The sequence below is a fragment of the Balaenoptera borealis genome (genome assembly GCF_965194805.1).
Source record: "Balaenoptera borealis genome assembly, chromosome: X".
Taxonomy (NCBI): Eukaryota; Metazoa; Chordata; class Mammalia; order Artiodactyla; family Balaenopteridae; genus Balaenoptera; species Balaenoptera borealis.
In genome coordinates, this window is record NC_138881.1 from 110,579,924 (window position 1) to 110,606,065 (window position 26,142).

Genomic DNA, 26,142 nt, shown 5'->3' on the forward strand with positions numbered 1-26,142 from the left:
GAGGGGCCTTGGGTGGAATGATGAAATCCAGGATGTGTCTTTTTGGCCCCCCTCACCCATCCCCAGCCCCACACTCCACGCCTGTACCCAGTGTCCCCTGCTGGCAAAGTCAGAAAGTATCTCACCCTGCAGCAATGTGGGAGCATGGAACAGCCTGAGGGCAGAGAGGGGCTGAAAGAAGGCAAGCAATCCTTCCTGCCAATTCCCCCTCCCTTGGCCTCTTGCCAAAAAGAAGTCATGTCTCCACCTGGCTCTCTCTCCCTCCCTGTCAATTTCCTTTCTACCAGGGAGCTTTGCAGTTACTTAAGGAACTCTTGAAGACCTATAATTTTTCCAGACCCCAGTGAAAGAATTTTTCACGGTGTCATTCTAGGCACTGCAACCAGCAGTGTGTAGAAGCAATACCTCCTCAGCACATTAAAAATCCAGCTCAATATTTGCTTTCCAGTCTTCCTGCTCTGAAGATCAGCCTTGGTGACAGAAAAGAGAGCTACAAGCCTTGAACATTCTAGTCAAACATTCTCTTCCCAGAATCATGAGTCACCAGGGTGGTTGGCTTAGCTAATAAATAAATATTGAAGCACTGGCTTCTTGTTGAATCCTTGTAGTTAATAATTCTTCAAAAATAGATAATCCTCAGCAGTGTCACATAGCAAATATACTTGAGATCATGGTGTAGTGCAGTGGTGCTCCATGTAGGGTGCACACTGGAATCTGCCGAGGGAGGGGATTATTGGAATCAACTAGGACCCAACTCCAGAGAGTATGATTCATTTGCTCAGAGGGTAAGTGATGGGTGGGGTGGGGTGGGCAGGGCATTAGTATAGTCTAAAAACTCTCCAGGTGAAACAGTCTAGCAGTTCCTTAAATGATTAAATATAGAGTTGCCATATGACCAGCGATTCCACTCCCAGGCATATACCTAAGAGTAGTGAAAATATATATCCACACAAACACTTGTACATGAATGGTTTATAGCAGCACTATTCATAAAAGCCAAAAGGTGAAAACGACCCAATGCCAATCAATGGATGAAGAGATAAACAAAATGTGGTATATCCATAAAACGGAATATTATTCAGCCATAAAAAAGGAATGGAGGACAAATATATGCTACAGTCTGGATGAAACTTGAAAACGTTATGCTAAGTGACAGAAGCCAGTCACAAAGGTCCAAATATTATATGATTCCATTCATATGAAAGTCCAGCACAGGGAAACCTATAAAGACAGCAGATAGATGAGTGGCTGCTTAGGGCTGGGGGTGGAGGATGGAGGAATGGCAGGGTGATAGCTAATGAGTATGGGATTTCTTTTTGAGGTAATGAAGATGTTCTAAAATTGACTGTGGTCAGGGTTGCACATATATGTGAATATATTAAAGTCATTGAAATGAGTGAATTGTACGGTGTGAATTATATCTCAGTAAAGTTGTTTAAAAGAGAGAGAGAGAAAATAAAATACTCCCCGGGTGATTTTAATGTGCAGCTGAGGTTGAGAACCACTGGTGTAGTTGAAGGAGCATGCAATTGAAGTTAGACAGACCGGAACAAAATGACTGTGTCATTAGGTGACCCAGCTGTGGTTCTCTGAGCTTCATTTTCCTCATCTGGAGAATGAGGATAATAATTTCTGTCTCATAGGCTTGGAAGGAGGATTTAGTGTGGAAAACAAATGAAAGTATGTATGTGTAGCATCTGACACTTAGCAAGCCAGCACCCTATTAAAGGAGGCTGTTGCCATCATTGGTTTTCTTTTCTGCCTGAAGGCTCAGAAGGACGGCATTAGAAATATCAGCTCTCACTGCACAAGCTGGGGGAAGGCAAACTGAAGAGTGGAGGGGACCAAGCCAAATGCATTATCTGAATGTACACTCAATAAATGTCCTCTGTGCTGCTAATAATTTTTTTGGCCCTGTCACAAAGCCCACATTCTTCCCATGAGTAAGACTGCAGTGTCATTGTTCACGAAGGAGATGGGTTGCTTCTTTTTTGCCTTTAGAGTTGATGGAAGACCAGCACAGGCCCACAGTGGGATCTACTGACTTTCATAATATATCTGCTGTCAAATCTACCACTGTAGGGAATTCCCTGGCTGTCCAGTGGTTAGGACTTCACGCTTCCACTGCAGGGGGCCCAGGTTTGATCCCTGGTCTGGAAACTAAGATCCTGCAAGCCACATGGCACAGCCAAAAAAAAAAAAAAATCTACCACTGTAATATGTCTCTCAGATCCCCTCACTTATATCCATTTCCACTGTCATTACCTTAGGTCTCTAACACCTCTCGCCTAATGACTGCAACATCCTCCTTAACCGTCTCTAACCCTTTCCCCTCCTACTTCTCCTCTATACCTCAGTTCCAGCCATCTTGGTGAAGCACCATTCTGATGGAATTTTTTATTTAAAGACCTTTCAATGGCTTCAAGCCTTTCAAGAGTTGCTGCTATATGACAGTTCTGTTAATAGTATCATCGTCCATGCAGTTGAGTTCAGTTCAACAAATCTTTATTGATCGTCTGCTTTGTGATAGGTTGTGGAATAACTAGTAAACAAGACACAGTCCTTTCCCTATCAGAGTTTACCTTCTTGAAAAGGGAGGCAAACAATCAATTTCGACGTATGTGTAGGAGATAGGCAAAGAAGAAGAGGCAAGGGGTTTCAGACGGAAGAAAGAGAGTGAGCAAGGGCATGAGAGTATATGCAAGAAACTACAAAGCCACAGGATATTAAAGGGAAAGGTGTGAGGACAGAGTGGGGGAAACAAGGATGGACAAATAGGCAGGGGCCAGGTTACCCTAAGAAGTTTGGACTCAGTCTGATAGTGATAAGGAGCCCTTGGGGAGCTTTTGGCTAGGGGGAGATACAGGATTATATTTGCATTTGTAAAAGATCACTGCGGCTGCTTTGTAAAGGAAAGATTATAGTGGGTCAGGACCGGAGGCAGGGGAAGCTATATGGAAGCTAGATTATTTATGACTGTCCAATTACCCAAGCTAGAAACTACTTAGTTTCTATTCCTCCTCTTCATCATAACCAATAATCGCATCAAGTCCTGTCAGTTCTACCGCCAAAATTGACTTAATCACTCAGCATTTATTGAATCCTTCTATGCATCAAATGCTGGGCTTGATGACAAAGGATCCATTTCTCTCCTAAGAGAAGCTGATTGTCTTTGGGGGGGAGACAGATATGTAAATGGATAAATGTGAAATAATGTGATAAGTACTCACTGGGCGCTGTCAAGGCAGGAAGAGGAAGAGAGAAACAAATGAATGTCTCTGCCTGAGGGCAATGAGACAGAAATCAGGGATCCGCGGAGATGAGGTATGAGTTACGTCCTGAAAGATGAGTAGAATTCTCTAGAGGGAGGAGATCTGGGGAGAGTGTACTGCACATGATGGGAATAGCTCCTGCAAAGGCATGGAAATGTGAATGAACAGGGCTTGTCTGGGAACCAGCAAGAAGTTTGGGGTCATGGGGACTGGAGATTAGGTTACGAAAGGAGGCATAGAAAAAGATGAGGTTGGAGAGGTAGGCCAAGTTGGAATGTGAACTCCCTTGTTTAGGGCAGTGGATCCTGGAGAGTCATGAGAGAATTTTAAGCTGAAGAATGTGATATGAGCAGATCTGTGACTCGAGTCCCTATCTTAGGCCATATTAATTTATCACCATCTCTTCATTTTTTGAAGAGATCCTGATTTTGCCCTATTAGGGCACTTGTTCTTTCTCGTTTATGTGATTGCAGTGGTCCAACAGGTCTCCCTGCCCCAGAATCCCCTTCCAATTTATCCTCCACTTTGGCATCTTTCTAAAACACCTATCCATTCCTGCCATTGTCCTGCTGCAGCCTGCCAGCGGCTCCCCATCGCTGCCAGGAAAACCTTTAAATGCCCAGTACGGCACGCAAGACCCTTGTAATCCAGCCTGTGCTGCTTTCCAGCCTCATCTGTCATCCCTCCTTCCCATCCTTTTTCCAGCCTGCCCCTTTTGCTATCCTTGTTAACTAGAGGACTCCCAAGACCGCCAGGCACATTTGGGGCTCCACATCTCTTCTCATTCTCCTCCCACAAAGTCTATCTGAAATGCCCTTCCTGCAAACTTCTCCTTAGCTTTCAAGAACCAACTCGTAAGGCAAGTTCTTTCGACCTTCCCTTGACCCCCGACAGGGAGAACAAACCCCACTTCCAGTTACTTTCACTCTAAGCATCTTTGCCGCAAGCATTTTTGCCATTTAACTAATTTCCTGTAAGGCAATTTTGCCCTGAAAGATTAAAAACACTGGTTGACAGTTTTTGGTTTGACAGTTTGGTTCCAACTAGTTGAAATGCATTTCCTCCAATTAGAGATGTTATTGATGGCTTTATGGAGCTGACAGATGATGGGTGATAATTTGCACCGAGTTCGTTTCTTATTTTGAAACACACTGTGTTGGAGGAGAAAGAGGCCAAGGGCCTCAAAGGCGCAGACTTGAACCTGAATTTCCCATAGAACTTTGGGATGTCTATCAAGGGACACGTGACAACATGCCAAGAACACACAACAGTGTAGAGGCTTTCACAACACAATACAGAGCTCTGTTTTGTTTTGTTTTTGTTTTTAATATTTATTTATTTATTTGGCTGCGCCAGGTCTTAGCTGTGGCATGCAGGATCTTCGTTGCAGCATGCGGGATCTTTAGTTGCAGCATGCGGGATCTTTAGTTGCAGCATGCGAACTCTTAGTTGCAGCATGTGGGATCCAGTTCCCTGACCAAGGATCGAACCCAGGCCCCCAGAATTGGGAGCGTGGAGTCTTAGCCACTGGACCACCAGGGAAGTCCCCAGAGCTCTGTTATGGGTACGCATCCTAGCATTTGAAAATTGATACCTCTCTTAATGAAGGAAGACATTTTAGCAAAAAAGAAAAAGTGCGATGCCAAAAGAGGAGCCGAATCAACAAGTTAAGTAAAAGGAAAAAATACTATGAACAGAAGACTTGGAAGACAAGTACTTACGTACAACCCACAAAATAAAATCAGTTATTTTTGTAGTATTGCCGTGAATCTACACACATTTAAAATGCATTCTTGTATTTTGTATTTCGCAATAGTCTTTTCAATTTTGTTATTCATTTTTCATGCTTTATTATGTTGTCTTTAATGTCCCTCTTTTATTTTTCGTTATTTTATCTTTTAGGGCAAAACTGCCTACAGCCAATTAGTTATGTGGTGAGAATGTGGTCCTTTTAATTTTGTTATTTATTTTTCATGTTTCATTATGTCCTTCTCAATGTCCCTCTTTTATTTTTCGTTATTTTATCTTTTATGGCAAAATTATCTTACGGCCAGTTAGCTATGTAGCAAAAATGTTTGTGGCAAAAATGCTTATGGCAAAGATGCTTATGATGAAAATACTGGATACACAAATCCTTTCCCTTCTCTGGGCTCCCTGGAGTCTGGTACATGCTGATATTAGAGCATACAGCATATCGCCTCATAATTATTGCTCGCAGGGCTGTCTCCCAGGCTGGAATGTAAGCTCCACCAGAGGATAAGGTCATATCACATTCCTCTTATAAACTCAGCTCATAGCACAGTGCCTGGCATATACATAGAAGCTCAGTTAAATGAAGTTAAATAAAGGTGTTGATTTTTCTTGTCCCTTTTTTGTCTGGAATAGTTATCTTCCCCACCAAGCAACTATTTACTGCCAAATGGATATCAGTCTTCTCTGGGCCGGATTTCCATTCCTAGGTCACTGAAAATATTCTTTTTAGCCAGCTGGAGAGCCAAAGGCCTGCAGCTCAGACTTCTCTTGGGTTAGAGAACAAGGGCTTCGATTGCCATGCCATAGTGGTCAGAAGACTCAAGCATCCACCAGACTCAGCTTGTAACCAAGCAGCATGATAAAGCCTTGCATCTGCCATTTAAATGTCCACCCCCCCCCCAACTTACTTCTATATATTTTGGGGCCTGAGCAAAGGGCCAAAACACTTGTAGAGATATCTTGGGGGCATGGCATAATGTCTATGCTTTGGTTGGGATTTTTCTAAGGGTAACCATGCAAGTGTTCAAAAGAGGGACTGCAGGAAACCAGAGAAAACGATGACCACTGGTATAAGGGGTTCCAGAGGCTCCCTCCTAAACAATGAACCCCCAAACTGGGATTTACTGAAGGGTCAGAATCCCCAGAGATCCTTACGTTTCTTAACCATAGACTTCACACCTGTCCACTTTCAAGGTCCAAGGAAAAGTTCAGATGGGCTTAAGCCCCTCGTTCCCTCACAACCCCCTTCCAAACTTTAAAGCTTACAGCAGCTGGTAGGAGCTTCAAACTACTAAGTCCAGGGCATTCTCTGAGGCTTACAGCATGAGTAAAAGTATCTAGAGCCTCAGAAGCCAATTCCTGGAGGGCTTTCTGGGGCATCTGGGAGTCTCTGGTTACACGGCAGACTGCACGGATAATTGATATTGAAGCACATACATGGGACTCACATCTGGGGGATCACCTGACATTGGTTTAAGGCCAACCTGAAAATGTCTCCAACTACTGGTGTCAAAGGATTTGGAGACTGAATCTTGGTGTTGGGGGAACCAGAGTAAAAAAATCTTTACTTCCATTAGTTTTATTACTCATAAAACTATCTTATGGAAAGAAGGGAGGGGGCAGGGTAGGAGTTTGGTTACATGGGGTACGAGTTAATTGGTAGGTACGATGAAGGAATGGGGACAAGGATTAAAGCAAAGGCCAAGGAGATGACTGTAGGGGTGTAGGTGGGGAATCGCCTGAGATTTTGCAGAGAGAATAGGAATTATTGCCTCATTAAGGGGAAATACTTGAGAGGTTGGGGGACCCAATATGAACATTTCTCTGACTTGTCTAAGAATGAGGCTGGGACAGGTCTGGGTCAGCTTTGAAATCTACTGGAGAGGAAATCCAGGCATGAGCAGCAAATACTCTTTCTTGACTGTATTCTCCTCCCTAGATTCTGGGGGAATTTAATCTTAGACTCAAGGCCCTTCCATCCATATTTACAGTATGCCTGTATGGACCGTCTCTTTATGGTATACATTGCTCTTGAAAGTGAGTTTAGAAACAATTACTTCTCTCATAAACAAAAACAGAAAGCAAAACAAAGGAGCAAAAAAAAAATCAACTTAGTGCTGCAGAGGATGAAGGAAGGTGGAGGAAGAAAATGCATTTCCCATACTACCTGCTATAAATGAAAACGACCAGTAGGAAATGGCAGGGTTACAGTTTTCTAAAGAGTGAACACCATCTGCCATACTGGTTCTGTGATTGTAATTTCGTAAAATATTTATTGAGCACCTATAACACACTAGAGGTAAGAAGTGACTTAGGCAAGGCCTTACCTTCAAGGAGCTCACAGTCTATGGGAGAAAACTTATGAATGGGTCCTGTACAATGACAGGACCATTGAGTTTGTGAATGGGGCAGCCTGGGCCATAGAGAGTAATGCCTAAGCACTGAAGTAGGTCTGTTTGCTGACAAAGGATGTGTCTGGGATCAACTGCACTTCTGGTCCTCCATTCAAACGCTAAGTTTAGGTAGAAAAAGGGTGCAGCTGAGCTCTGCAATGGATTCAGGATACAGCTGCTAAATCTAACTATAGTTCTTTTGGCTCTGCTAACTGGGCTGGATTCTGCCTGGCGGCCAAAGACTGCCAAATCCTGATTTAAGACATTGACTTTCCAAAGAAAAATAGCTATAATGAAAATAGCTTATGTCTTACATAAACTCTTAGCAATATAACAAACACATTACCTTTAAATAGGACCCATAGTATTTTGTTACATATGAACTGTCACACTGACTCAAAACAGTTATTTCTTGCTGTGTCTTTTGTGTTGTTTCCATGAGCTTTATAATTTTAACAACAGCACATATTTGACACTACCCAATGATGAATTAATTTTAAGACTTGTCCCAAAGTACCCTCCTCAACATTTTAATCATTTGACTTTGCCTTTATGATCTTAAGTCACAACTTTCCTGAGCTTTGGTTTCATCAGCAACAAATTGGGGACAATAAAGTCCAAAACACCAGATAGCTGTAAGGTTCAAATGAGATAAATATATGTGAAAGCAGGAGCCTATCTGAAAAACTGTCCCTGCTTTAAATCTGAACGAGAAGTCTTACAGCCTTGGATATTGACCCACGCAAGCTGCTATGTCCTGGAGGATGAATCGTCTCCCCAGATGAGAACAGGAAAAGGGCAGAAAAGGTGAAGATATAAAGGTGACCTGGCTGTGACAGAGCACCCGACAGATATGGCTCACCAGGCATCTACCCTACTCCATCCTCTCTCTCTGTTATTCACTTGGTTAAAAATGTTGACCTTGCTGGATGAGGGATGCTATTCCTTCAGTAGAAAAAAAGGGGGAGGGCTCTGAAGTCATGAGAGCCTTCCTTGTAGAAAAGGGCTTTTGGACTTGAAGGACAGCATCTAGTATGGCCTATATGGGGTATTTAGAGCCCAACTAAAGACTGATAATCGATGGTAATAAACAACAAAATATCTTCTGTATGTTACGACACAGGTATATAAATCTGCCCATTTTTACAATTTAAAAAATCCAGTTCATAATATATTTGGACAGACAGAACTGTCCAACTTCAAAGAAAACATGTGGCTCTAAAAAACATTGAGATTAAAACATCTATTCAGTTCAACAATTTAAAAACACTAGGTTAAGCAGTGAATTAAAGTGATTGGCAAAACCTTTCACTGGATAAAACAAAGTGATAACTGTGTTGAATTTTTCTTAATTCATTATTTCAGAATTTAATTATATTACTTAATATCATCTGAAAAGTCCTACACATGGACAATTCCCAGCCAACAGATTTGTAGCTGGGCCACTTTCTCCATTTGGGACAAGTCATATACATTATACTTTTTTACCCATTATTTCTAATTTCTAATTTATTTATAAGTTATTCAATTGATTAAATATTACATTTTAGGATATATCTCAGTTTTTCCCCATATATGCCAGAATGGTGACTAAGGACACAAGTGAACGTTTAACTTGTTTAAACATGTACCACAATACACATTATCATTTTGATAAAAAGTAATGACTTTGAGTTATGAGATTTACAAGTTAGCAAATAACAAGTAGTGATACACCAAATAATTCAAGAAAACAACCTCAGTAATACAGATGTCTATTTTATTAAAAAAGTTACAAACAGGTGGACTGCAGGGTCGTCTTACAAAATGACAAGAATGAAATCTATTGGAAAAATTTTACTTTTACAAATCTTTATAGGTCATTGTTCAATGTTTGTACTTGTTATTCGAGATTTTTTACCTTTCATTGATAAAGTTACAGTACATTAGATCCATGATAATAGGTTACATGATTTTATTTGCAGAGCCCTACTGCAGTGATTTGAACAACTCCTAAACAGATGCCATAGTAAAGACGAGACATATATTGCATTTAATATTAATTTATTATCCTAATAAGCAACTTGACATGCAATCTATTGAGGAAGCTAAAATAACTTTTGGTCCCTTTTCTTAAAATGTGCCGGAGAAACCACCTTTAAATCACTTTCCCCTGATTCCTGTGATCCTAAGTGAATTCAAGTTAAACTTGCTGCTGAGGTCAGTGACAGAGAGAGCGAGAGAGAGCAAGAGAATGAGAACTACCCATAGGAAAGAAACACTGTATTAAAAAAAAATCCATCTGCGGAAAATGTAAATCATTATGAATTATTTGATTCCTTTAGAATTTCACAAAGCTAATAAAGATGAACCACAATCACTTAACCTACTTTGAACTGAGTGTTTGGTTTTAAGTTTGGTGTTAAAGTGCAAACTTAAATTAGGTATTCATTTCAAGCAGTTTATAAATAAGAAACAAAGTTTCAATTGCCTCCACCCTTACAATCTCACCATAAAATTCAAAATCTAAAATCAAGAGTTCACTTTGAGGGAATTTGATCAGGAATCAAATGCAACACGATTTTAAAAAAGGAAATCAAAGTTTAATTAATTTCTACGCAATAATTAATGGTCATGCTGACCAATAAATCACATGAATGTAGATAACACTTTATTTGAACATCACACACAATATAAATTTAAAATTGCCACACCCTTCCAAAAACCATCACTGCATATATTAGAGCTTTCCTTGACAAAGTTATTGAGCTATTATTATAGATCAAAAGTATAGTTTTGGTTTTTTTTGTTTTGTTTTATTTAGAAGCATGTTCAAATGACTAAAGCTGGGCTCCTAAAATCGAGAACTTTGGTGCAGTAGGTGAGCTGCAGTTACTAACTTCTGCAAATTAAAAGCACACAACTAAAACCAAATAAAAACCCAACAACAAAATACTGTCAAACTTACAAAATTTTTAAGTCATTGCTAGAAAAAGCGCTCGTCATGATGTTAAAACTGAACCACAAGATTACTCTTTATAAGTTTTCTTTCTGCTTCTATACCTGTGTTACTGTTAAAATGTTCAAGTATTCAGACAAAATGTGCTGATTAGGTAAACAACATGGAAGGCAATGGCTATTAGAAGCACATTTGCAAAAAAACAAAAACAAAAACAAAACGCCCAGAGACTTGGCGCTATCCTCCCTCCTGTTACACAGATTTTTGTCTCTACTACAAACATGCTTCTTGAGAAATAACTAAAAAGCAATTGTGATAGTGCAAGAAAACTTTAACAAATATTGCTTTAAACTATTACTCAGAAAGACAAATATTAAGAACTAGAAACTGTATATGATTTTATTTGAATTTAATTTTACATGTGCAGAAGTCTACTAGATGTCAATTACAAGCCTGACAGGCAAAGCTGAGCTATCTCTGTTTAGGTATACAATTAATTTACCATGGATACAATATCCCTCTTCAAAGGCATTGCTAAGTAGGTCATAACTAAATTTAGAACTTCACAGAAAGGAAAATGTTACTGCTGCAATTTGATGCTGTAAATGAGATTAACACATGTGAAAACCTAATGGAATCAAATGCTTAACTCTTCAGCTAAATGCTCTACAGTCAATTTCAAATATCAATTGTAACTTTCAGAACATTTTAATTACAAAAACACATCACAAACTGCATTTGAAGAAAAGGGATATTCCATCCATACAGGTAAAATGTGATCTTTAGTTTCTTTTTACAACACTGCCACACGTAAACAAAGGCTCAAAGTATTAACCAACCATTTAAAGGAGAAAGATTTTACAAATAGAATGAAGCACTGGTGCGAGGTAATATACAGAAGTAACCATTTGTTTAAGGCTCAATTTTTTCTCCATTATAACTTTCTTTTAAAAGGCATTGAGTAGGTAATACTGAGTTTGAGTATTTAATAAATACAAGTTGAGAAACTGATTAAAGAAATCAATTAAAATATTAAAAATTAATTCTTGCATATTAGCCATCAATAAGAACTTAGAAAGCTACAAAAGGACTGATTGATAAAGAACAGATTTTAAACATATGGTAAACGTGCTAAGCATTCCTGTTTAAGGTCAATGGATCTTGAAGGCCAAAGACCTTATGCACTTAATTAGATGTATGGCAACATGCTGTAATAGAGACAGGTTTACCAAGGCTCAGTTCTGCAACCCAGGTTGTAAAGTTCTCCAAAGCAGCATCTGTGCAAATTTCCTCTGAGTTTTATCTGCAATTAAGATTAAAATGTCATTAAAATGTAGAAATACAGATTACAGTTTAAAATGAAAACACTGACAACAGATCTCTATACACATGCCAAGTGGTACCAGAATCGTAAAGTGGAATTTCACTGTGTTCCCCATAAATTTAAGCAAAAATAATTTTCTGTGGTCATTAAAAGAATCATTAAATTTTAGCAACACTATAATGATGCATTGGATGTAATATACTGTAACTTCTATTTTTAAAAATATTATATTTTATAAAGTATACAATATTAAAAATGTTATTACGTGTTTAAAAGATCTTACAGTGTAAAAGTGGCAAATGTTACTTCTACTTTGAATTTGATCTCTTCATGTTTTGAATGGGAAATAGTATTAGAATTAAATGTATACTGATTATGAACTAACTTGACAATATGCAAAACTTCAAAAGTTAGGGGTTTTTTGAGATTTTAAAATAAGAAAATGTAATTCAATCAAGGTCTAGCGATCAAGCATCTACTAGGCACCCCGACTTGGGTTAGATGCTAGGTGACAGCAGTAGTTCAAATTTCCCACTCTGGTCTGCCCTCTTCAGTACATCCTCCCAACCATAAAAGCTTCTCCTATGATTGAGATTTCTCAGTCTCTGCTCTTAGAATTGGTAGACTTCCGCCCTCCTAATTAATACCAGGGGGAAAAAAATCTATCATTCAGACCCAATGTCTTTTAAATATGCTGGATCACCAAAGTGCTTCTAGGGGAATGGAATTACATTTTTTAGTGTAAAAGATTAAAATTGTTAAATAAAGCCAGAAACAAAGAGTAGAATAACAACTATGAAACAATGCCAAGTGAAACCAACTTAAGATCATCTTAGGGCTCTACCAATGTTTATACACGCAAAATTTTAATTTCATTTGACAGCTACACATCTATTAGTGTTCAAAGAGCCTGAGAGAACTCTTTATTAGCAGCTATATCATAAAAATGATTAGTTTTAAAGAACGTCTCTCCACTCATTGAAATTCTGCCACCTAAACACATTAGGAAAAACAGAACAAAAGTTTGCCTCTTTAGAAATTATTAAAGGAAATTTTTTCTTCCAATTAAAATTAAGACTTTCTTTGCATTAACGGAAGTTGTTAATTAGGACACTGGTTATTTAAGCTTGGGCAAGTCCAGTTTCCTCATCATTAAAATAAGGATAAAAATTCTTTCCTGACAGGGTTGTGGTAAACATCACATAAGGTACTATGTGAAAGCACCTTACATGTCAAATGTCAGGTAACTTTTTCATTTCTCAACTATGTTATAAATTTCTAGAAGACCAGGATTATGCCTTTGATATCCAAATTAAAGACCTTTATATTTTTATTTTTTAGCCTCATTTCAATTTTTATACCTATTTGAACACAACAGTATTTCATTATATATTCAGTTCATTGTGAGGACTCTTTTTCAGATCAGACTCGTCAATTAATATGAATTAGTAAGTTGACTATAAATTTTAACCTACATTTTTCAAAATAAACAATTATAAAGAGCTTAGGATTTCCAAATATGAATATGTCTCTTAAATAGGGAAGACTTGGATGATTTAATAGTTCAGGCATTCTCTGAAATCAAATTGAGGAAGTAGTAATTATTTCTAGCCAAAATAAACATTAAGAATACATACCAGCTTATTAACCATAATCTACATTAAATAAAACGTGATAAATGCATTATTTCCCACCCTCTAAAAACCTGGTTAATACTTGGTCTATCCACATTCCACAGGATGACAATACTCCAGTGAAATCAAAAGAGACATAGATAAATCCCGGGTCAGATTCAACAGTATTAATATGAGGCATACCATTAAACAAAGTTTAATACCAACTACTTTTCAAGAGAGTAATAAATTTTAATTCTCTGCAGTAATAAATCCTGAGGCAAAAGCTTGCATTAAGCCAAAAGTACAGTCTCTCTCAGATTAGAAGTTCACTGAATGCAAAATGTAAATGTTACTGCTCCACACTGTGAAAGCAAAATTTTCAGTGTACTAACAACTCTTATTCATTTAAAAAACATTCCAGAAGTTTTAAAGGCAGCTGGTCAAAGTCATACTTTTTAACTCCCAGGGTATCACATCCAGACACACTGCAAAAGTATAACATGCTACTTGTGAGATAGAACACAAGTGATCCTTGTCCTGACTCTCAAGTTTCCAGCAAGACACCCAACAAATCTGAACTCTGGAAGCTTCTGCTCAAATTCTTGCTTAACTGGTTTCACTTTTCCACTTTTTTCTAATTAGGTTTTGTTAGGAAAGAATAAAAAAAAAATCCCAAACAACAGTCCAAACCTTTTGCTCAGGAAATTATGAAATAGGGTCTCCCAAGTGGGGTAAATTGGTACACGAGAGTACCAAACACAGAACTGAAAGAACAAAGATCATTATTTATGTCAGCGTGAAGAAAAAGGGAGACTCTTGATTCCAGACTAGCACATCATTTCACGTGGCAGCAGAATGCCTGGGATATTAACAAAGGCTCCTGAAGGGCTTAGCAGTTTATGAATGCCTTTCTAGCTTCGCTGGATTTAGCATTTCTAAATTCAATGGTATTTACTAGCATTCTTTTTAGCAAATATAAATGTGCAATCATAATCAATTTTAACTTTTTCCAGTTTTATACATATGATATTCTGGGGACTTAACCAAAGGAACTTTTTAAAAAATAAATTTCGTTTCACATTTTTTTACATGGCATTTTCATATCCAAGTTGAAATATTAATTATATTAGCAAAGCACTAGGCTAGAATTCTGTTGATAGAGTTTATGTTTTTTGTCAAATATCTTGCTTGTCTCTCCACTGTAATTTGCATAACACTCATGAAGCTTATTAGGGGGTGGAGTGAGAGAACTAGGATCATTAAAAGTGCTCATCTGTCACCCATTAAACATAGACAGCAGAAGCTGAACCTACGGCATAGAATCCTCAAATGGAAGGTGAACCGTGCGTTAAGGAGAACATGCACACTAAAAGTTTACAGTAAACCCAGGGTAAAAAGGAAAAGCTATTTTTCTTACGTCCTAGACCTAAAATCTCTAAGTTTAAATTAATATGATGGGGGGCTTCCGTGGTGGCGCAGTGGTTGAGAATCCGCCTGCCAATGCAGGGGACACGGGTTCGAGCCCTGGTCTGGGAAGGTCCCACATGCCGCGGAGCAACTGGGCCCGTGAGCCACAATTACTGAGCCTGCGCGTCTGGAGCCTGTGCTCCGCAACAAGAGAGGCCGCGATAGTGAGAGGCCCGCGCACCGCGATGAAGAGTGGCCCCTGCTCGCCGCAACTGGAGAAAGCCCTCGCACAGAAACGAAGACCCAACACAGCCAAAAATGAAATTAATTAATTAATTAATTTTTAAAAAATTAATATGATGAATTCAATTCTGAGATCTCAAACAGTAGGATCATGCCCACTGATAATAAGCAGCAGCGTGAGCCCAATGATCTGATCCCAGCTGCTAGCTTTGAATTAAACCAGGTAGGGCACTGCTTCCCTCAACTCTAAATTGCTTTTTCTGAATCCCATATTCCTAAGACTGTGGCTAATCAAAGGAATTTGGGAGTATGTTTTTAGTAGGATAAGTTTTTCCAACAGCTGACAGGATTTAAGTTTTTCTTGGTGATATTATCTTCTGGATTTTAGAATTCCACTGAGAAGTACTCCCACGAGGAGAATCTTTCCTGAAGCATGGCTAGAATACTTCCTCAGTGGCAATTCTCCAACTCCATGATGCAATTTTTGTTAATTCTACTGATGGCTCATTCTAAGCTAGAGAGGTAACAGAGTAAAAGTGAATGGCTCAAATGCATTTTATTCTGCAATAAAAGCCTAATCGTGAGGTTAAAAGGAAGCAGTTAAAGTGGGAACAGATATACAAAGAGTCATTCTAATCACAGACACCTCCATACCCAGAGCAGGTCTAACTAGGCACCTATCCACCCTGAACAGTCCCAAACCATGAACCTTGTGGGGGTCAGTGAAGGTCTGGGAGAATTAGTGGGCAGAAAGGACAAGGCAACTCTGTTCTTCCCTTTTCCCCCAGGTCCACTGCAGATCTATATGGTACACGCTACCCCAAGGAATGCTCTCTCCTCCACTCAGGGCCGCTGTGTCACAGGCTCCATTCTGGCTCACTATGTGAACTGGATGACAAACGAGCATTTAAAGTAAGCTATTTTCTCCAAAGTGATAAGCAAGATAGGGCAGGGGGGAAAAAAGGATCTATCTAAACTGTAACTTCAGCAATAGAATTCCACCCCAGTGTTTTACTGATATGATTAATATTTAACTTGGATATGAAAATGCCAGCATCTTAAAGTACAAAATGTGATTTAATTTTCATGATTTCCCCCTCACATCTGCTAAATCCCCGGCATATCATATCTAATTAAAAGCTGGAAAAAAGGATTAGAAACAATTCTGATTCCACATATTTATTTATTAAAAAAAAAACCTGAAAATGCTAATCAATTCCACTGTGTTTAGAAATAGTAAGGCCAGCTAGACTAAAATGACATTCATAGATGGTTCAGCCCTTCAGGAGCCTTTGTTAACATCCCGGCCATTCTGCCGCCACGTGAAATGATGTACTAGTCTTGAATCAAGAATCTCCCTTTTTCTTCGGGCTGACATATATAATGAACTGAGGCTGACATAAATAATGATCTTTGTTCTTTCAGTTTGATTCCCGGTGTTTGGTACTCTTATGCACCACTTACTCTCGTTGAGAGAACCCGTCCATAATACACGGAGAAAAATAGGATAAAATCCTGCAGGAGACCTTCAAGCTGTAGTAAAGAACACCTTCTTTTATTCCTGTTTTTTTTAAAAAAAATAATAATAATTTCTGTCAACACTGGACTGAGATACAGGAATCCTTGAAAAAATAGTCTTTAAAAAAATTCTATTTGCCGAAAGAGTATTTACCAAATGATCACATTTAAGGAATAACTTTACTGTACTTCCCACCTTTCAGGGAATTAACAGAATATTTTTAGGATACTATTTTGTTTCTTTCTGGCATTCCCTCTGTTTGGAAATCACCTCTACCCCTCCCCCCATCCACTCAAATCCTACCCATTCTTCAAGGCCTGACTCAAATGCTACTGCTCCCCAGTTCCTCTAAATCAGTGGCTCTTAACCAGGGGCAATTTTGCCCCCCAGGAGACACCTGGCGATGTCTGGAAGTATGACTGTTCATCACAGCAGCGGGGCGGGGGGAATGCCCTTGGCATCTAGTAGGTGGAGGCTAGGGATGCTGCAGAACGTTCTGCAATGCACAGGCTGCTCCCTACAGCAAAGAGTCCCGAATGTCGAGAACCTGCTCTCGCTGAACGTGGTCTCTCCTTTCCCTGAAACCCCACAGCGCTGTGCTTTACTTCTTTTATAGTATTACGAGATTATTAACAAAACACTCATCATTCTCAACGACAGTATCTCACAACAGCCAAATGTCAACTATTTACACCAATACAGAGGAACACCAATACAGTTAATAAAACCAAGACAGGGCTGCAACACTGACCTGGGTTTCTATTATACTTCTGCTGCACAGTAAATGAAGTCCTTCAAAGCAGTTGACGGCAGGCTCCTCAGGTCAGTAAGGAAACCAGCCACGAAAGCAGTGCATAAGGAATCTGGCATTGCTTCCAAACTTACAGTAAGATTACTGCCAGTGGGAGGGTGAAAGGTGAGGAAACAATCCTGGGAGCCATGCAGATAAACAGGTGTTGGGCAACAGACTGGTGACTCAAATTGAAGGGTGGTAAGAAATAAATGTGAGGAATTATCAGCAGTAATGCTTACAGCATTAATATATTTTCCCTTTCAATTAAGAGAAACCAACTTACAACAATCACAGTTCTTCTGACTTACTTGAGTCTTACTATCTCTAACTTGGACAAGGTACTCTTCTAAATATTAAGGACAAACATTTCCCAAATCACCTTTGTCAAAGTCTGATCTTCAATCTAAATCTGGGACTGATAGACTTCAGAGCTCTATGACTCAAGCTACAGGACTCAGAATCCATCACCTATTTTTTCAAATAAATAGTAAGCAAGCACAACCACACACTTTATGGACCTCCAATCACAGATACCTGTGCACATCAGTTCAATTTTATTTGATAGCAAAAAAACCCACTGCATATAGTGTGCTTTGTTCTAAAAGATCTTGGTCAGGCGACTCCCTATAACATTTTCAGAAATCCAGCTGATTAGATATTTTATTTCAAGACTCACACCTTCAATTGTGTATTCTGCTTATAAAAACCAAACAAAAACTACACAGGCAACTTAACCCATTATTATAAAAATGAGCAATTATTGTTATTAATATTTTCTGATTTCAGTACCTTAGTTAACAAAAAATATAAACATAGTTTCCTTGAGATATTAAAAAGTCTACTTAATCATTCTTGTAGGTAACCAAACAGATTAAAAGTAATTTAGATCACAAAAGCTGCAAAATGAAATAAACTCAGAAATAACTCAGAATAAGAAATCTTTAAAAATAGCTTTAGACATTACTCATTCGCCAATTTGACTAAGACAGTGGCCCTCTACATGTGAGACCAATTTTATTCAGTTTCCTTCCTATAGCTGTCTACATTAATGACGGAAAAAAACTGGGAACATTTTGCAGGAGCTGGTTTTTTATAAAGATGATAAAACTAAAATGCATACACTTACATCATTTGCCTGGTTAAAAGTGTCAGATAGAGAAGTAGAGCATAATGGTAAAGATGCGACACCACACAGAACTTGCTCAAACTTGAAGCTGGCTTACAATTTAAGAAGAGACATTGTGGTATCAAGAACCCTGGACTCAATCACCTACATAGGCCTGTTCCTGCCTCAAAAAACTATATTGCAAGTGTGATGATATCAACAAAACATATGCTGGGCTACAGTCTGCACAGTGACACTATATGATAACAGATGGAGCTAGGTATAAGACAATGAATGTGTTTTCATCTCATTCTGGTATGCTCAAAAACTGATGAGTGAAAGCATTTTGAATAAAGCACTGTTGTCATCCTTCATTTTCAAAGATGACACTAGCTGACAGAAGGTCTTGTCTGAAAAGATAAATTAGGGACTGTTAGTCTTTTCTCCAGGGAGCACATATAAAGCCAGACCTTTGATTAGGAATCATCTCTGCGATCTGAAATGACTGTTGCCATTTGCAACACTGCCTCTTAGACTTGAGGTCAGTCTTGGCTCAAAACAATCAATTCCATTCCTGATATTGTCAGGCTAGTCTGGCATTTTCTGTGGTTTCTCAGTCATCCAGGATATTTGTTGTCTTATCTTATAATCTAAGTATTATTGTCTAAGTGAGACTACCTGCCCAATTACAATCTAGATTAAAAGATCATGACATGAATAAAATAATCTCATTTTAAATGCTCACTAAGTTTTATATCACCTTACTTTTCCAAAAACACATTCATTTAAAAAACCTTTATTATTTAGCCCAATGAAAGGTTTGAAGATTTTACTATTGTTCTTATTAACTCCATTATTTATTAAACTGAATACACATTTTCCTAGGCTTGGGATTGTCCGTTCTAAACACATCACAGATGATTTCACCAGATTCTCATCTGGACCATATATTCATAATGAAGTCAAGGTACATTGCGGCACTGTAATTTATTATTATCAGAGGTCACTTAAGTCCCTCCAGTGCAAGGTACAGATGAACTTGATTAAATAATCATCTTGTAAATCTAGCACTTGGGTGATTAGTAAATTGATGATTTCAATTACAGCAGCTCTCCAACCCGGGATAGAAAAGCAAAGAAAACACAAAACTAATCATCTTCTCAAATTATTACTGGATGCTCTCCCATGCATATTGGATGCTACATCACCAAAACAGGGAAAAGGTGTATCATTCTTTAACTTATCCCACCCCAAAGGAATGTTACCAGAGAGAGAAGAACAGTAAGTCGCTTTAAAAAACAAATCTTGGTGATGGGAATACAGGCAATTTCTTACCTTCATTTTACTAATCTGTAATTTTTTCGATTTTCTACATTGAATGTTGACTATTTTGCGCTAAGGGAAATATTATTTTAAAAATAAAGAAATTTAAGGTAGCACAATGTGTATTATTAGTATTACCCAGCTTTTTGTTCCACTTGACCAAAAACATAAGGTTCCATCAACAACTAACCTGCTCGGTATGGCCATGATTGAGGTTATCTTTTTTTTTTTTACTGGACAACGCAAGTTGTACAACACTGATCTTGCTTCTCGGGCAGGGAAGAATAGTTCATTTGCCTGACGATCTCGGCAAAAAGTTCATCCACCATTGATTTACTTTTTGCCGATGTCTCCATGAAAGGACAGCCCCATTCTTGAGCCAGAGCTCTGCCTTCTGAAGACATAACCTCTCTTTCTGGTTCCAGATCCACTTTATTTCCTACTAGGATCAGTGGGACTTTTTCATATCTCTTCACTCTGACAATCTGATCTCTCATTGGCTTGATATCCTATGTAAACAGTCACAAAGAGAAAGGAAAAAAATTATGCTATTTGCATAACCATAAAAGAAATATTGCAATATTGCAAGAAGTCATCCTTCAGTAAGTAGAGAAAGCTGAATCCAAAATAAAACCACACACCCAAATAGAGAAAATGTCATTTTCTCCATTGAAGTAGGAACTAGATAATTTCCACAGACCCTACCTGCTGGATTTCTGTCAAGAATATAAAATGTAGGTTGCACACTAACTTTAGGGCTCATTTAATCACTTCTTTCCCTCAGTCGATACTGATGTAAAAAGCAAATTCCCAAATATGATGAATCCATTTGTACAAAAGGGTGTCTGGCCATGTCCTTAAACCTGCCGGCTTGTCATCACTCCTGATAACACCTGTTATCCTAGCACAGGATGGCAGCATCTACGCATTCCTAGCCATTTAGCAAGAGCGCTTGAGAGAAAGTGTTTTAGGTGGGAGCAAAAACACTGCTTTGTGTCTAGAAAGACCAAAGTTAAAAGCAGATTCACACACTTCAATGTTTCATTTTAAATGTAACGGTATGCCTTTATCCTCAAAGTACACTTCAATGTTAGAAATTACTGTACACTAGTGAGCAGCTCCTGGGAAGGACAATGCAGGGGGGAGACTGGGCGGGAAGAAGTCAAACCTTCCTTTGCCTATGTTCGGGTTTACAACTTAAATTTTCTCCCACGTGTATTACTTTTTCTAAGTAATTACAATTAATTACAAAACATAAGAGCCTTAACAATTCTCTAGGAGGGTGAACTTTGGGGGGGCGGGGAGTACTGATTTAAGACATGTTATAGATTTAATACTAACATTACAGTTTTTTGGATTTTTTGGTAACTTAAAAGATTTGACTTAAATATAACACGTGTTTAATTTGAATAGTTACAGAGCACAGTATTCACTTGCAGGATGAAGGAAAAACAAGGGACTGAAAATTTACAAAAACATACAGTCATTTGACATTTGTAACAATTTTGTTTGATCACATATCAATTCAGTCTTCTAGGTTAAGCTTCTTTTCCCTGTGTCCTTATGGAAACACAAGTTCAGCTGAGATTCCAAATTTATGGCATTTGGGCTTAAAAGAGTTTAAGTCTCCATTGAAATGATGGCAGTTTTTCACTCTCTATTTATGTGTATAAAAGAAGTAGCTATAATGGATATCTTATGAAAAACCCTTCAAAAGACTGCCAGCCTCAAGAGAGTCAGCTAATAGAATAACAAATGTCCCAAGGATCCTTTAGAAAGAAAACGCCTGTCAAATAGCACCTTTGGCACATTGGTACTTTCTGGTGAAAAATGCTTTTATAATAGTAATGCTTTGGAATTTAAGCCTACATAAAATGAACTTCAGTTTGGTCACAATAACTTTGTTTCATTTACCCACAACTTATTATCTTTAAAAGAAAAAAAAAATCCTGAAGTTGCTATATCTGGTTACTGGAAAAGCTCACTATAGTACTTTAAGTTAAAATACTAAGAAAAGTGGAATTAGCACATTGGCTTGGCTAAAGCACTTAATGTCTCTTAAGTAAGCAACATTAGTGCATACCTTTAAATGCAGGAAAAAAATATCCATTTCCTAAATCAATGGAGGTCAATATAACGGGTCAATATGAGGTTATTTATTTTCAAGGAATAAATAGCAACATTTATTGCATCTCTTAAAATAATGTTAAACCTCCAGTCTGTCTTCCAGTGAAGGACACGACAGATTTTCCGAAGAAATTGGACCACCTCCAGTTCGGCCACTGGCCGGGGGTTAGAAATCTGCACTTGTTCAGTGTTCCCAGTTCCACATATTTTCTATAAATATTGTCAATGTTATCAGAAACGATTTGGATGAACTGCAAAAAAGGAGAGTCATTCTAGATTTTTGTTCGTTATTAATTCTAGGTACTAGTCTTTTCAATTAGTGACTTCCCTTCACACGCCCCAAGTAAGTAAAATGCCTAGAAGGCAGGTCTTGAGTTCTTCATCTTGCAGCACTAAGATTTATAAATCTGGCTGAGAGACTTGGCTGAGAACAGAGAGGGGGAGGGGGGAAGCAGACGCAGAGGAGTTATCTGTGCAACAGATAATCGGCTCCAAATAATTTTCCTTCTGAAGTGCTCTATTTGCCCGAGATTATCTTTTAAATGTTGTTTTGTTGAGTACATTAACCAAGACTTGTTGACTTGAACAAGCAACTTCAGAAGGCTATATAGTCCAGGCTAAATATACACAAGCTGACATTTCTTTTTCACTTCTCTTTCACTTAAAAATAACTTTAAAACATTTGTTGACGGTTGAGACTTTAGTCCTCTCTACAGAAACAACTCGATACTTTTCCGTGCCAGGAGTAACCTCAAAAATGCGCCATGTCTAACTTTCAAAAGCAAAACACAGTCATTTACGCATGGTGCAAGCAAACCAGAAGTAAATGTAGGATTACCACACCCCCTTCTAACAAATTACAAGACTTGGTTTGATTACCTGAAAAGACTGTTGATTAACCAGACTATAAACCAGGATGAAACCTTGGCCGTTTTTGATGTACAGATCTCTCATGGAGGCAAACTGCTCAGTTCCTGCGGTGTCCAGAATTTCCAGCACGGAGGGGGAAGAGTCCACTTCGATCTCTTTGCGGTAGAAATCTTCAATGGTGGGGTCATATTTCTCAATGAAAGTCCCAGTGACAAACTGCACAGTCAGGGCAGATTTGCCAACCCCTCCGCTCCCTAACACCACTACCTTGTATTCCCTCATGAGTCTCACCTTCCCCAACTCCTACCAGAGGGAGGGAAAAATTACACCCCGCTCGCTGCGGCGCGGCTCTGGGAGGCGGAAGGTGGGCGGAAATCTGCGAACCCGGGAGGAGAGTGCAGAGCAGCCGAGGGCCCAACGAGGGAAGAAGAGGAAGTTAAAGGAGGGGGAGGGGAAAGAGCGAAGTGCCGGGGTGGGTGGGGATGGGATGGTAATGCCCTTCCTATAGGAACTGAAGCCCAGGCAGGGGGCGTGGGGAGAGGGCGAGCCCGGAGCAGCCCGGAGTCGGGGGGAGGCGAGGCGCGCCCCCCGGAGGGAAGGGGTGGGCGCCGCAGGACCGACGGGGGCTCCCGCGGGAAGGCGGGCGTCGGAGGAGCCCGCGGCCGGGGGCTGCCCCGTACCCCTCCCCCGCCCTTCACACAAAGGGGCCCAGGGACCCCGCTTCCTGCTCGCGCCGCCGAGCCGGCCCGGGCCTGTGTGCTCTGCTCCAGTCTCTGCTGCCCGGACGGGTCTCTGGGCCGCGGCTCCCGCGGGCGTCGTCCGGCCTGTGATGGGGCGGGGAGAGGGCGCGCGTTACCCGCCGGACCCCCGCCCGGCCCAGCCGGGCAGCCCGGCCGGCCGCCTCCCCTCCCCTCCCACCGGACCCGGCCACCGCCGCCAACACCGCCGCCGCTTACCCTGCCGTCCGCACCCGCCCGGCCGCCCGGGAGGCTCTGTCACGCCAAGGCCATGGCCATCGGCCGGCTCCTTGGTCTCACCGCCGCCCCTGCGCTGCGGCTCGCAGAGGGAAAAGGGGCGGGGGCCGTCCGGCGGCGGCGGCCGCTGGGACTCCAGGCGAACCCACCTCTTTTTTTTTTCTCACCCCCCACCCCCCCCCACCGCACACACCCGGAAGGGTTTCCCTGACACACTGGTTGAGGTGCCCCAGTTCCCCGAGACTGGGCGGGATCACTTCCGGTGGGGAAAGTCCCACCTCTCCGGGGCGAACCGGGTGGCGCTGGGGCCGCGCCCTGCTGGGCGAGACGGCCAGGGGACGGTTTCGGGTCGGGGCTACGGCCTTGGCGAAGGGCCTCTCCCAGAACCTCCGGCGTCCTCCCTTTTTCCGCCCGGCTGCCCGCAGCTGCTGTTCCTGCTGCCGATGCTGCGGACAGTCCCACCCCGACCTCGCGGAAGCCCCTCCGCGTCTCAGCTGCCCCCGGCCCGGCCTGAGGACTCGATCCGCTCTTGGCGGATCTAACGACCCGGAGAACGCCAAACATCTCCGGACTAGACGCGGAAGGGAAAATAAAACAGCCAAGAAAGTTGATTCTCTTTGCTGGTATTCCTTCCACTTGACATTTTTCGAAGAAACGCGTGCAAATTAGCCTTCGACTTCGCTAATGGTTCTGATTTCCTCTGTGGTGTGTTTTATTTAGCCGCGCCTGACAAATAATTAAACACACACACGGTACTTTTATCATCTGGCAAATCTGCCTTGTCTCCATCAGCAAATGCCAAAGTCATTCCTTTCTTTCTTATCACCAGGCTCGAAAAACAACAGGATTAGAAGTAGACTTTACGGTACTCTAACTCAGCTTTGCCCCATTTTTGATTCCAACCGCTACGCAGCAGGGAAGCCTCGATTGAAAATTGTTTAGGCCAGCAGACTAACTTCTTTTAATCTTTTCATTATCTGCAGGCACAGCAATTTGCATGGCTGGCTCTTCCAAGTTAAAGTTTGTTTTAACGGCCATCCTTCATAGTCTTTGAAATTCAGAAGCAAAGGACTCGGGTTAAACACACTAAGTTTCTATTTTTAGATAAAATTGGTACTTCTTACATATCTTTCCCTCTGCTAACTTTCTATTTGTAAACTTTGTGTCAGATCCACAGAGCCCCAGGATCCCAGAAGCCTAGGTTATATTTTAGGCATGTCACTCCCTTTTTGATTCAGGCATGCACCCAGAAACCTGAGTCAGTGGCCAGTCGAGTTAAGTTGACCCCAAATCCCCTTACTTGTAAGCCCTAATGGCTGAACTGTATAAATAGGGATTTATTACCAAACCCAAATTGTTAGACATTAGACAACAGACAAATTACAGTCGTGTGCAGTCCCACTGTGTCTCTCCCTGAGTACTCCCCAATGTCACTTACAGTATCCAAAGGACAGTTTAGCTCAATTTCTCCTCAGCCTAGGGTTGGTGTCATCTGTCCCGCGAAGTCTCCGGCTCTGGCTCCAGCTGGCCTGAGTCCCGCCTGATATCTGAGGCACTGCCCTCTGCTGGAAGAGGTTTGGTCTATGAATTATGAGTCTCCTCGTAGGTCACTGCTCCTTCCACACGTGCTGTTGCCTGATTTGGAGCTCTGCTGCCCATCTCCCTGGCTAGCCGTCTCCAGACTGTCTGGGGGAATCCACAGCCCTGCACCAGCCCTGCTTGTAACTGAGTCTGGAAATTCCTCTTCTGATCCAGCAATCAGTGCTAAGCAATTGTAGCAAGTCTCTGCTGTTACTAAACTGGCAAAACAGGGTGCCCTTCTTGTTGAGGTGGTCCCACCTGTTGGCGACTCTAATGTGAATGTGTTGGCCAAAGTATTTTGGAGAGAATTCTTCGTTTCTCCCCGCAGGGAAACATACTCCTACGCTCGGTACAGAGTCCGATTGGGTCACTCTCATCGACTACAGAGTAGACAAATGTCACACAGTCTGAAGATCCTTCTAAACTTTCTTAGGAAGGGTATTCGTTACAGCAGCGTCTAGGAAAGTCAACAATTGGAAGTAACTTAAACGTCCTTCAACAGATGATTTAAAAAATAACGTGTACATACACACACACACACATTCACAAAATAAGATACCGTGCAGCTATTAAAAAGAGAAAAGTAGATTTTTAAGTGCTGATATGAAAAGATGGCCAAGATATATTGTAAGGATGAAAAAAAAAGCAATATACTGAACAAATATATAGTTGCTCCTATTGATGTAAAATATGTGGGAATGTGCAATATATAGTTATATAACCATCATAATCTGAAACAGTCATTAATTATCAGTGAGGGGTATTATGAAAGGACTTTCATTTCTCCATATCATTTTAATTTTAAAACAGTGATCAGGTATTATTGGGGGAAAAGGGAAATAAATATAATTTTATAATATTCTAAAGGAGAAAAAAATTCGTTGATCATCCCCTCCTCAGGGAAA

The 26,142-nt window shown here is 40.4% G+C and overlaps 1 protein-coding gene across 7 annotated transcripts; it reads right to left on the reverse strand.

Moving 5' to 3' along the window:
* Positions 1–9,159: 9,159 nt before the first annotated feature.
* Positions 9,160–25,215, reverse strand: RAP2C (RAP2C, member of RAS oncogene family). Of its 7 annotated transcripts, none has more exons than XR_014239740.1 (6): positions 25,095–25,209; positions 23,639–24,382; positions 22,692–23,506; positions 19,876–20,194; positions 17,216–17,439; positions 9,160–11,658 (listed from the first exon to the last, which is right to left on the reverse strand). XR_014239740.1 is itself a non-coding variant. In XM_082377998.1 (5 exons), the coding sequence occupies exons 3-4, from the start codon at positions 22,962–22,964 to the stop codon at positions 19,916–19,918; spliced, it is 552 nt and encodes a 183-aa protein (XP_082234124.1). In that variant the 5' UTR covers positions 22,965–23,506; positions 23,639–24,382; positions 25,095–25,206; the 3' UTR covers positions 9,160–11,658; positions 19,876–19,915. The 7 variants fall into 7 exon arrangements, 4 of the variants coding, with proteins under 4 accessions (XP_082234124.1, XP_082234125.1, XP_082234127.1 ...); XR_014239741.1 differs by having other exon boundaries at positions 17,216–18,772; positions 25,095–25,208; XR_014239742.1 differs by lacking the exon at positions 9,160–11,658 and adding an exon at positions 16,109–16,506 and having other exon boundaries at positions 17,216–18,772; positions 25,095–25,208.
* Between the last annotated feature and the right edge of the window lie 927 nt (positions 25,216–26,142).

Coding starts and splice junctions, on each gene's coding strand:
- RAP2C (XM_082377999.1), bottom strand. CDS start 22,964: ATGAGGGAATACAAGGTAGTGGTGTTAGGGAGCGGAGGGGTTGGCAAA. Junction 20,195..22,691: donor TTAATCAACAGTCTTTTCAG/GTAATCAAACCA, acceptor CTGTTTACATAG/GATATCAAGCCAATGAGAGA.